This window comes from Eschscholzia californica, unplaced genomic scaffold (assembly GCF_041429995.1).
Source record: "Eschscholzia californica isolate CP2 unplaced genomic scaffold, dmEscCali1.0.p SCAF_1, whole genome shotgun sequence".
Taxonomy (NCBI): domain Eukaryota; kingdom Viridiplantae; phylum Streptophyta; class Magnoliopsida; order Ranunculales; family Papaveraceae; genus Eschscholzia; species Eschscholzia californica.
The window spans coordinates 66,810,759-66,823,728 of record NW_028238198.1 but is presented as its reverse complement, the minus strand read 5'-3'; the positions used below and the strand labels follow the sequence as shown (position 1 = coordinate 66,823,728).

Below are 12,970 nucleotides of genomic sequence, written 5' to 3'. Positions count from 1 at the left end.
TGGCTAGAAGATTACTTAGATGGGTTTCTCTACTGATGAAACGACCTCTCTTATCACGATATCTATCGGGCATAAACTAGAGCCCAATGACCAAGGATATTCTCAACAAAAACTTTTTTTTTTTTTTTTTTTTTTTTTTTTTTTTTTTTTTTTTTTTTTTTTTTTTTTTTTTTAATCAAAAATCGAGGAATCACTACGAAGACCCTAAAGAAAAGCAAACACAATCAGTCTGACTCCACCAAGCAACCTAAACAGAATCTAGACGAAAGACAAGTTGGTCAGATTCACCCTAAAATTCTAGACAGCTCCTACTTCGTTACAAAGCTTGAACTATAATTGTTATGAGGGTTACTCCGTCAAAGTAATATGGTCAAACAATTCTTGGTGACGACCAACGATGAACGTTGTGATAGCCGTCCAACCTTCGGTAGCGTTGCCTCTTCTCGAGGTGACCTTTTAAAGAATTGATTAACACTTTCCTTTGAGGAATGCCCAAATAAAAATTAAGTCCCTGGATTGTTTCAAAGATCCTATGAGCTCGAAACCTTAGGGGCTGATGTCTAATTCAGATTTTAGATTTTTAGGTGAAGTTTGGGATCGTGAATGTTGTTACCTATTTGGGCAAGAGAACGGTGATGAAATCCGTCTCCTATCTTTCAATTGGGTTATTGCCCTTACTAAAATGCTTACACTAAGCAATTCGATCAAAACAATTAGGCACACAAAACACACAATTACCCACTGACAGGGGCTTCGTGGGTGATTAGAGAAATTACCTCCCGTTCCAGACGGGCGATGACCCTTGCAGACGACCCGGGCCACTCTCCCCTTGAGTGTTCCAACCCGAGGCTTCGATTTTGGTTTTCGGTTACAATTTTTAAAGCCCTCCAATTTAGGGTCAAAACTTTAATACCAAAAATAAAAACTAGAAAGTCTAAAAAGTCTCTCTCTCACCAAAAATAAAAAATTACTAAAAATAAAATGTAAATCTTCCTTCTTGAGCTCCTCTCCTTGTTGCGCCTTTTCCTTCGCTCCTTAGCGTTCTACACACCAAAAATGGAAAAGCAAGTCAAAGTGTCCAAAAATAAAAATTTACCAAAAATAGAAATAAAATCAGATTTAATTCAAACTAAGTCCCCGGCAGCGGCGCCAAAAACTTGGTGGGCCTAAAAAGTTTCCTAAATAGGTCACTACCCGCAAGTATACGGGTGTCAAGTAGTAAACCCGGTAAGACCGGAGTCGATCCGCAGAGACTAAGTCAAACTCAACCCTAAACCTAAAACTAACTTGGATTTTTGAATTCGATTTTGATTTTTTTACGATTAAATAGCAAAGTATTAAAATAATGTAAATAAGTAATAACGGCTAACGGATGAATGGAGGAGAAGTCTAGGGTTTTGAATCTATTTTAATCATGCATAAACATCGATTTAAATCTATTGCCTTGGTGACTAAGCTAATAATCAATTCTTAAGGATTCTAACTATTATTTATCAACTATCAAGTATCCAATATTAAAGAACCTAATCTAAATATAATGGATCAAGACTAACGAAGTATAAATAATGAAAGACTTAAAAAGAAATTGAAATATATCTAAGCACCTAAGTTGTCGAAATAATTATCTAATAATCATGCATAACACAAAAATGTCATCAAAACCCTAAACTAAGTGTTTAGCTACTCATCATAATCATGGTGGGAGAGATAAAAATTAATAAAATAAGAGAGGGATAAAGAATCGGCAAAGAAACAACCTTTTTTCTCGCAATTTTCCCTCTGCGCAGCCAAACAGACCCTTAGGGAATGGTATTTTCCTTCTGAATTTGCTGAATTCTGCCAAACAGAACCTTAGGGAAAATTATTTTCTCGTCTTCCCGGAAACGGTTTCCTGGTGAGAAAATAATTTTCCTTCTCTGGTTTTTCTCTCTCTCTACTGTTTTCTCTTTCTTTCTCACTCAATCCTTTCTCTTTATCTCTATAAACAATAATATAGATCTTTCTTTCTCTCTCTAACAGAAACAAGGAAGAAAGGAGAAGAAGAAGAAGAGATATAATCAAAAATCGATTTTTATTAATCTGAGATCTCTCTCTCTCTCTTTACAGTACCTCTCTCTCTCTCTTGAATCGTTCTTTCTAACCTTCTCTCTCTCACAAAGCGAAGGATTCGAAGATGAAAAAGAAAAGAATGAAGAAGCTCTTTCACTCACCTTCTCTCTCTACCCTCTAGCTCTCGGTTTTCTTTCTCTCTCTAAACCGAGAGTTAGTTCTCTGTTCTGTTTTTTTAGCCGTGGAGATGAGATGATGCTTCCCCCCTTTTCCTTCTGTTCTAAAGATAAGAAAATCAATCCCCCCTTTCCTTCCTTTCAAAAAATCCAATTTAAATCTCTTTCCTTCTTCCTTTCTTCTTTCCTTCTCGGTTCTCTCTCTTTCTATTTTCTAAGAAATATCCCACAACCAATACCTTTCTTTCCATCTTGGTTTCTATCTGATTTTAGAAGGAAATCTTCAGCTTGCATCCCTCCATCCAATCTCTCTCTAGATCATAACTTCAAACTTTCCATCTTTTCAAATATCAACTTTCTCTCTCTACTGTATAGTAGGAAAGAATGGATTAGAGGAGATGACCGAGTTGGCAAATCAGGACCCAATCCATGCGTAACGGCTGGAGCTGACGCTGGCTGTTGAGGCGAGACGATCGGGTGTATCTCGGGCTATCAAATTAGTTTGTAACATAGTATACTGACCGTCAGATGGAAGCTGGTCGTCGCGTACAGTTCGATCTTCGCGGGCTACCTCTTAAACTACATCGCGTCACATGTAATCAGCCTTATGAGGGAATCCTGAATAGACTCCGTGTTTGACCACCACTGTACCGAAATTTTCCATCATCGTTGGACTGTTCACCACGTGTCACTGACCCGTATGTTGACCTTATTTTGACCCAAACTTTGACCTGCTCCTATTTTCGCATCCAGTCCCCGATTTGACTTCCGTCTTCGCCGTTGGACTCGTCTTGAACTCTACTTTCATCCGAGCATCAAAGTCGACCAGGATCACCAAAACCAACAAATGACCAAAATGCCCTTAGCATGCCTTTCTCCCGATTTTAATCGTTTTTCACACCGAACTCCGTAAATGAGTCCTGAGAAAGAAAACAAACAATTTATCAGAGTAACGGCTCGAATTGGACTAACTAGTCTAAGTTAAAAGACTCAAATGGGACATTTTCATGTCTCATCACACACCAATGGTGGTTGGATAGAAGAACACCTTCTTTGACTAGATTGATAGTAATGGGAATTAGCTCACTTTCTCTTCTCTACTTGATGTGGTAGAGTAAGAAAGCTTAGAGAGAAATTCCACACCTTATTCTCTGCGCTAAGAGTGTTTATATAGAACCCTAATAAGAATCCACCTCCTTTTAGGTTTCCCAAAACACCCTTTAGAATAAGATTTAGGGAAATAGTCGAAAATAGCAACTATTGGTATTTTCTCAATTCCCTAAGGAGGAGGTGTCCAAACACCACGAAAATTGACAGATATAATGTTTATTATATCAGAAACTAACCCTCCAAAATTCAGCCCAATCCGAGTCCTAGAAGTACCCGAACCGGTCTAGGCCCAAAAACCCTGTTTTTGGCCTTTTTGTACTATCTTTGCCTAATTCCTTTTTAGGCCTATGAGATATGTTTATGGGACACTCCCATGATTATATCTCACTCCCACTAGTCATATCCTAGATCAATTTGTCACTCTTATGTGTAACCCGTTGTAGGATCCGATCGAAGTTAGCCGCGAATTACTTCGTAATTCGACGATCGTAGTTGGTCTCTAGCTACAACTCTACGATCCCTAAATCAATCGGACTTGATGATCTTCCACATCAATTGTCCTATCCGACAATTTGTTCGCATTGTCACCTTGGTCGAAGGACATCTCCTTCAACTCCTTCAGTAGATTCGCTTAGATGATGTTTTAATATCCAAATAAAGGTTTGAGTCATGAAGTATTATTATTATTACTATTAGAAGTAGTAGTAGTAGTTCCATTTTGGGTTTTTGGTGAATATGAAGATCTGGGCAAGTGTAGTAGTTTATTAAATGTAATTCAGGGTTGTTCTTCTTTTGTGATGGTACTGTTTTGGTGTAAATCAGGGACAGAGACAGTGATCTGGTTCAGTCTATATAATAAGGTCTATTTTACTATATTAACGTAAATCAGTTTCTTCAGGTGTAATATAGTAGGATTATGTTTTGTTCTTAAACCGCTTCTAAAAATGCTAGAGCGAGTAAACATGTATCAACCTAAAGCTCCACTCAATCGCAATGCTAATAATGTATATGTAGCTTTACGTACCACTTAGCTTAGTCTCGCAATCCCTCTACACCAAAGAGGTTAGAGCGAAGAGAGATAAAAATAAGAGGGTGAGTCCAGTGTTAAGTGTACTTACCTAAACGAGGTCAAATGGTTAATTAACGATCAAGAAGGTCCATGACCAAGTCACTTAGGAGGGTGACTAGCCTAAGATCTACAGAAGTGGTCGAGTCTATCTCATGACTTCATTTCTAGCTCCTTGACTAGCGCAATTCTATTACCTCCACCAGCATTACTACACTTAACCCTCAAAGTCTAGTTAAATACTTCGGACTTGGGCTTACGGTTGTGCCCTGACTTATCTTCTTTCCTAAGATGGGTATAGTATTTTCGTTCGTTATATGGCTACCACGGTTAAGACCCTAATCAAATTCGGACATGCAGTCTTTTTCTATAAAATAAAATTTTAGTTTCGGATTTATTTTGTGAAGTAATTTTTTTGTCTATCACATATAACGGCATCAAAAACCAGATTAAGCTCTGAAACACCACCAGCAAGGCAGCAACTCCAAGAAGTCGCCTAGTTTTGATATCAATAGATAGTATTGAAATTCAGCTTCAACCATAGACGACGATATTTTATAATACACTAGGGTATATCCCGTGCCCCAGGGCACGAATAGTTATATCAATCAAATGTGATGAAATTTTAACCCAGTGCTATAGGCGTCCTATAGTGTTTCTCTATGCGCTCTTCCCAAACATGTCACCCGACTTTCCATATTTATTATTGTTATATTCTGGATACCCTAACTTTTTTTTGTATTCTACTTATTGTTTATTGTCTTTTGTTTAATTTTTCTTAAATTAGTTATTTTATCGAGAGAGAGAGATTTCACTTTCTTTTTTTAACCCTTGCAATTTCTTTTATTTTCTTTTTGTTACATTAAATATTTTATTTCTAAGAAGGACACAGTTATATTTTTCTTTAAATAGGTTTTTTATTTCTAAGAATTACTATATTTTAAATTTTGGGAAGGACTTCTAGACAATATCGTTTATTAAAAAGGATGTTTGTCCTAGTCAGCGTTTTCCCTTCTGTTTTATTATATAGATTTTAATCGTGTAATACCTAACATTTTAAAAAAATTGAATTATCAATATACATCTCTCATTTTAAAAAAACACCTCATCACTTGTGTTCTTTAGATGTTAGGTAGATTCTAGAAAAATCGATAACTGCCCAAATTGAGGAGGTAGGGCTTCATAGATGCTTCATATAATATTTCACTTTACTGACAGTAATATCTAAGTGTTTTTGAATAATTTGATTGAATTGTATATCTGTCACAAAGTAAACCTCGCTTCTTAGGTATCTTCATTTGATTTTACCTAATAAGTCAAAGGTGTACAATAAGAGATAGGACGGGTACACTTGAGTACTTGACCATTCTTAACTGACTAGTTGTAACTTGTAAATAGCAAAGCAATCTACCTAAGCTAGCGCAAAACTTTGAATGAAGTGTGTGTAACATTCTTCAAATATCGGAGGTTGACTCTAGGTAATAACTCAGTGGGTGTGTCTGTAGGCGCACCTCCCAAGTTGCTCTAGGGGCCTCCATCTGCGGGCGGCTCCCGTATTGATCCAAAATTTCTCTTTGCGCCCTGAGCACACCCCTTTGACTCTTCGTTTCTTCTTCTTTCTCTCTCTACTTTCTCCCTTTTCAATTATTTTACAAGAAAAAGTTAGGGTTTTGGAGCTTTAAGATCCAAAGTTGCTTATGTATCTGAAATCTAGATTTGTTGCCCTTGTTTCGTTTCTTCTTTTTCTTCTTCTGTTCTTCTTCTTTTCTACAGGAAAAGGGTTTGATGCCATTGATTTGCTTTATGTCATAGATTTCTACAACAAAAGAGTTATTGTTCTTTGTTGACCCAGATTTGCTTTATGCCTAGATTTCGAGCTTGAAGAGAAGACTTGAAGGATCCGAAGCCTTCAGGCTGGTTCAATATGAAGCCAAACCTCGGATTGGGCATGTGTGAGACTTGTCGGACTGGACAGTCTGACCCAATGAAGTCTGAAACAATGATTTGGACCTCGGACTGGTCAGTACAACACATGCGCCCATAGGTGTCATGAGTCAATAGAGATTAACCATGGGCAATCTCTCAACCACATGCGCCTATAGGTGTCATGAGTCAATAGAGATTAACTATAGTGAATCTCTCAACGGAGGCCCCAAGAGCAATATTGGGGGCGCCTTTATAGACGCACCTTAATTAGTTTGTCATTATAATTCCTTAATAGTGTGGTCAGTCTTCTTACTGATTTTTCTACCACTTCATTGTAGTCGTGTTTAGGTAGGATAGATGTCTGCTACATCTCCAAGTAGTCAATTATTGAAATGTAGAATCTTGCAAATCCAACATTTCCTATTGCCCCGAGTATGTAAAAGCATATACAAACTTTGATATCTTTGCATGTATAATTATAGGACTCTCAAAGTTATTGGCTAGAGTGGAAGACTGCGAGGAAAAAGAGCGAATGACGCTTCGAAAAGAGCGCCTTTCAAATTACCCATCAGGGAATTGATGTGACTAGGGTGTTGTATGTACATGTCTGTGGCCAGAGGAGTCACCTTGAGAAGTTGTTATATAACATATAGGATTTTTAAGAAATCTTCTTTCGTTTATCAAACTCCCAACAAATAATAGACGGATGAATTTTTCTTTTTAAGTAAGAGAATGACATGTTTTTCTAAAGTTGTGGTCATCCAACTCAAAACCAATTGGCAATGAGCGGAGAAGACGTAGTAATTATACTTTTGGTTGCTAGATGTCTCTTTTCCCATGTTGGACTATTCTCACAGTTTTAATATATACGACGAGGAATATAGAGTAAGCAAAATCCTAATACTACATAAAATCAGTTGAGGAGGAAATTTCTTGCAACCTTCACACAAGATTCAATCACAAAACCATTTTGTTTGTTTTTATCATGATCTCACTATGCAAAAAAGGTATAAGTAGTTTGTTACTACTTTCACAAAAGAGATGAAAGTTCCCTGAAGGTTCTCATTTTCACTACTTATGTCATCTTCTCTTGTTTGTTTTCTCACAAGGAAAACTCACTACCTAAATATGTTTTCTCAAGATTAACCTAAATATGGTGTCTCTTTTTTTTTCGGATTTCTAGTTGGTATGTAACAGACGCTTTGTTTTAATGGTAATTTTCTTCATCAAAAAAAAAAAAAAACCTAAATATGTTGAACTTCAAAAGTGATTTTCATTCGAAAATTTGACATTGATTATTGACTAACTCAATTGTCGATTTCAGGGGAGTCATCACGTGAGAGGTCGAATCAAAGAATATTGTGATAACAAATATAGGTCTCTCCCCTCCGCAGAATCACGGGCAGAATAAGTGAGAGGTTAAATACTTTCTCTTCAAATTTAGCCCAACCACGTACATACCTTGACGGGGATTCAGCCCAGCAGACTATCAACTCTGTTATGAAAATAGAAGTTATAACTTTTATTAATCGTTTGCAAAATATTTTCAAAAATAGTTTTATGGAATATATTTATAATACCCCAGCTCAAACAATTCCAAATTTTGAAATTTAGAATCTGCACAAATTAAGGCCTTGAATTATAATAGAACCCAAAACGAAATACAGTAAATAAATATAATTAATGAAATTTGACCACATTTAAGTAAAAATGTGACTAAAATGGAAATATTCTAACAAATAAATGCAAGTTATGAGGTCACTAAGCAAATGTCATTCAACTCTTTTACAAATTTCATCCAAAAACATAAAGAAACTTCCACGAAAATACATTTTAATGGAGCCATTATCATATCACAACAATAACAATAACATACTTATCTATTTTTTCCATCAACTCTATATTTATAGCATCAGTTTCCATTTCTACTACAATATAGAAAAAACCCTCTTTTAAGGGTTTAAACCAAAACACACACGCACACACCCTCTCTCTATCTCTACCTCTACTACTTATTCATGGCTTCACATAACCAACACTTGAATTTGGAGAACGGAAATTTAATTGTTAATGGCTTATTAAGCAAAGAGTCGGAGTCGGGCGATAATCGTCATCGTCTTAGAACGGCACACAACATGTCGACTTCATCGTTGAGAAAGAAATCGGATCTTGATCTTCTTTCGAATGTTCGAAATGGGTTTCTTCGCAAAATATTGTCGAATATCAATGAAGTTGTTTTCGGAACGAAACTATTTGTTTTATTTCCTGCCATTCCTCTTGCTATAGCTGCACATATTTATAATTTTGGAAGAGTAAGTTATCTTTATATTTTTTCTTCATCTATTTTGAAATTCTTATTTGGTACATTTCATTTCTCTCTTTTTTTTTTGTTATTTTACATTTCCTTTCTCTCAATGCTTCACCACTATAGTATAATATAGTAAATTTTTCGAAGTCAAATTGCCTAGAGATTAGTTGGACACTGGTCATGGTATGAATCAAACCACACAATACCCGCACATTGTTTTCCAATGAAAAATGTTATTTGATCCGGTAAAAAGTAGACCAAATGGTTCAAACAAATCGAATTGTTCATGCTGGCTTCATGTACAAAATTTGTCATGTCAAATCATTCACACTACTTTTTGTCAGGCTAGATAACATTGTTTCTTTTTTCAATTGATTGAGGTGAACTGTGTTGAAATTCGGAAATAAATTAAAACCACTTGCCTGATCAAAGTGCTCAGGGCAAAAAATCAGTCTAAGATTAGTAGGTCAACATAAAATGATAGTATCAATCACATAGTTAATTTGGGTATGCATGGACCCTAGCAAAACACTAGTTTGACAATTTCTGACTTAAAATATCCTTAAGATATCATCATATCAAAGGTGATTTTAATGTTTACCGATTTTAAATTTTGTTCTGTTACTAGTACACATTGAAAACCAACTTTTCATAAAGGACTGACATTGTATTCAAACAGCCGTGGATTTTCGCTTTGAGTTTACTTGGATTGACACCACTTGCTGAACGCGTCAGTTTCCTCACAGAGTATGTAATTAAATCTTAGCAATTTAGTTTTTTTTTTTGATGAAATAGCAATTTAGTTAATATTGAATTAAAATTATTCGTTGTTAATTGACTTACCATATTTTTGGAATATTTTACAGGCAAATTTCATTTTATACTGGTCCAACAGGTAATATCTTGTACTATATGAAATCTAGTTGCAAAAGAATTAGATTCAAAAATGTCAGTTACTAACAGATTGTACGGTCTGAAGTCAAACATATGAAAATTTCACATATACATATAGATATACGTTTTTCTTCACTGTATTATGTTGTCTTTAGGTCTTTTTTATATTTGTCAATATACAAAGCGCATGAAAATCGAATGGAAAAATGACATAGGATATTTTTATTTTTGTGAATGAATGTAGTTGGAGGACTTCTAAATGCAACATGTGGGAATGCAACAGAGGTGATAATAGCAATATTTGCTTTATATGGAAGGAAAATAGAAGTGGTGAAATACTCTCTTTTGGGTTCTATAATCTCAAACCTTCTTCTTGTTCTTGGAACTTCTCTCTTTTGTGGTGGCATTGCTAACTTAAAGAAGCAACAAAAGTTTGATAGAGTAAGTCATAATTAACTTGAACCTTATTAGTGTATCCATTTTCACTAATTAAGTAATATTTTGGTCAATTACATAAAATTCTTTTTCTTTTTTGAAGTGCATAAAATTCCTTTTCAAGCTTTATTAATATCCGAGAAAGCCCACGGGCCACGGGTTCAACCCACGACAAACTTGTGGGCAACCCTCTCATGAGAAAGCCTCACAAATTTGAGAGCCTGACAAGTAATTCTTATTTATAATAATTCACTTGTTCACCCTGTTTAAATCACTAATGATTATTTGATCCAACTTTAACAGAAGCAAGCAGACGTGAACTCGCAGATGTTGTTACTCGCGTTGTTATGCGATATGTTGCCTTTGATGTTCAACTTCACTAACGGTAGTTTAAGCGTAGCGAAAGCCAAAGTTGTCTCCTCAAGAGCAATAAGCATCATAATGTTAATTGCTTATATTGCTTATCTTGTCTTTCAGTTAAAGACTCATCACCAATTATTCCAAGCAAATGAGGTGATTACTTGCTAATTATGCCTAAATCCATCAAAATGTAGCTAAATATGTCTAACTTCACTAAGTTTCTTAATTCTAAGCTCCCATAAATAAAATGTGACTTTTATGTAACCTCTTAGTCCAAAACCTCTCAGCATAGCAACAACAATCTTTTCTCATCCAATTATGTTTCTCTAGTTAATTATATTGGATTAACGTGAAATGTATATGATACTACTTGAGTAGGACGAGGAAGGTGGAGACGATGATCTAGACACAGAAGAAGCAGTTATTGGATTTTGGAGTGCATTTATTTGGCTCACTGGGATGACAGTCTTAATAGCTTTGCTATCAGAATACGTTGTGGGTACAATCGAGGTACACGAAATTTACCATACAAAAAAGATATATGTTTACAACGGTCAATATATAATATTATTTGCTTCAGTTTAATACCGTTGTTAAAGATATTTTCTAGTAGCCCAATAAAGTAATTGTTGTTGCTTTCATTTGATTGCATATGTGCTTATCTTCACCAGGATGCATCAAGTTCTTGGGGATTGTCAGTCAGCTTCATTAGCATAATATTACTACCAATTGTGGGAAATGCGGCCGAACATGCTGGTGCTATCATTTTCGCCTTTAAGAACAAATTGGTATGTTAGTTTTGTGCTATAATAATTGATGAAATTTATATTGTACAAAATAATCTAAAATATTTATTTTTCGTAAGGAAAATGCTACTCGGTCCGACTGGAAATGTCCCGAACAAGCATAAATTGTTAATGTCATGTTGACGTCATATGCAAATTTTGCTTTCTCTTGGACCATTTCAAGTCATGTTTGTCTTGCCAAGTACCATTGTTATTTTAGTAAAGAATCTTGAATTTAATTGTGACATTGTGCCAATTAAGTCTGAAATTATCGTATATTGGACATATAACGCAGGATATATCTTTAGGTGTTGCTCTTGGTTCTGCAACTCAAATATCTATGTTTGTGGTGAGAATCCAATTCAAAAGAACTAATCTCAATTATCTCTAAGTTTTGAGCATAAATTATTATAAATATGCATAAAATAATATGATTTCAGGTTCCATTAATGGTGATAATAGCATGGATAATGGGTATCAAAATGGATCTTGATTTCAATATTCTTGAGACTTGTTCTCTTGGTTTTTCCATTATGATCACTGCCTTCACTTTACAGGTCTGGGTTTTCTTCTTTTTAAGGGTCTCTAAACTCTATTAATGAAATCTTGCAAAGTTAAATTTGAAATTACTCTAATTACAATTAATTGAAATCACAGGATGGGAGTTCACATTACATGAAAGGTTTAGTTCTCATGCTTTGCTACATTGTCATCGGGACTTGTTTTTTCGTCGACAAAACTCCATTTAGTAAGTGATATTTAGCCAAGATATTGATCTAACTTATGTCTAAGCTCGTTGGCCCCCAATGGGAGTTCTGGAAAAAGTTAAAAAGATTTTGTCTTTTGGAGCCAAATCGAACTGTCAGACACTTATAAGGGCTAAAATAGACACTTATAAAAGCTAAAACGGCAAGTTAGTTACAAATCGGGGGCCAAAACAGAAGTAACTCAAGAAAAATTTACCCCTAGACTTATCTATCTTACTAATCCTAATACATTGGAGACGTGGGATATTTATGGTAATACCTCTACTTGACTCCAAGGACGGAGTCACTTAGCACTCCATGCAGTTATGAAATATTGGCTCATCTCTAAAGCACTAACTCTGATAGATAATGTTGGGTCCAACCCTTCTTGAAAATGGACTGTACAAGTCCTCGAGATTTATCGACTTTACAACTTCTAATGCCCAGGCGGCGTGGGAAAATCCTAATAATGTATGTGAATTTAATGGCAGAACAAGCAAGCAGCACGGCCAACTTTGGAGTAGTTGAATCATCAATACTAGGTGGAGATCAAATAATGGTTGTTTAAGAGTTGGAGATTTGATTTTTGGATGAAAGCTTTAGCATAAACTATTGAAGATCAGATCATGCATATGTTACATGCAAGTGAGGAACCCTAGCTGGATAACTATCTAATTTTCAAGTTGAAGCTTGCTAAGTTATGGAAGGTTATATCAAATGAAAAGATAGAAGGAGCTTTAACTATATTTATATCAAAGTTGAGATGGTTATATTTTAGTAATTGCATCCCTTTAAAGGTTGAGAGTTAATAGAAGACCCCTTTTAATGGAGGATGTTGATAATGACTCTCTCTTTGTGTTTTTTTTTGTAGTATATATAATGGAGTACTCATTTTGATTCTAATACATAGTAAAGCTCAACTATGCTGATCAATAACTAATTACCCACAAACTTTAGCTCTAAAATTAGATTTGAGTTAACTTTATCTATAAATTCAAAAACTTGATACCCCATTCCCTTGGGTCTAATAGGGGAGCCCCCGAGGTTCGGGTCCTGGGAGCACAGCCTACAACTAGTCGTAGGGGTTCGGTGGATCCTCAAGAAAGGGGATTCAC

General features: G+C 35.4%; 1 protein-coding gene across 1 annotated transcript; it reads left to right on the top strand.

The window, feature by feature from the left end:
* Window positions 1-8,205: 8,205 nt before the first annotated feature.
* Window positions 8,206-12,758, top strand: LOC147568442 (vacuolar cation/proton exchanger 3-like). Its single transcript, XM_086654881.1, has 11 exons — window positions 8,206-8,639; window positions 9,315-9,382; window positions 9,502-9,530; window positions 9,774-9,970; window positions 10,268-10,477; window positions 10,703-10,834; window positions 10,996-11,112; window positions 11,405-11,458; window positions 11,550-11,666; window positions 11,767-11,857; window positions 12,347-12,758. Exons 1-11 carry the CDS (start codon window positions 8,346-8,348, stop codon window positions 12,421-12,423), a joined length of 1,386 nt encoding a protein of 461 aa, XP_086511007.1. The 5' UTR covers window positions 8,206-8,345; the 3' UTR covers window positions 12,424-12,758.
* The last annotated feature ends 212 nt before the right edge of the window (window positions 12,759-12,970 follow it).

Excerpts from the sequence above, each read along its gene's own strand:
- LOC147568442 (XM_086654881.1), top strand. The coding sequence starts at position 8,346 with ATGGCTTCACATAACCAACACTTGAATTTGGAGAACGGAAATTTAATT. Across the intron at positions 9,971-10,267 it reads AGCAACAAAAGTTTGATAGA|AAGCAAGCAGACGTGAACTC; the intron begins GTAAGTCATAAT and ends CAACTTTAACAG. Across the intron at positions 11,113-11,404 it reads TCGCCTTTAAGAACAAATTG|GATATATCTTTAGGTGTTGC; the intron begins GTATGTTAGTTT and ends CATATAACGCAG.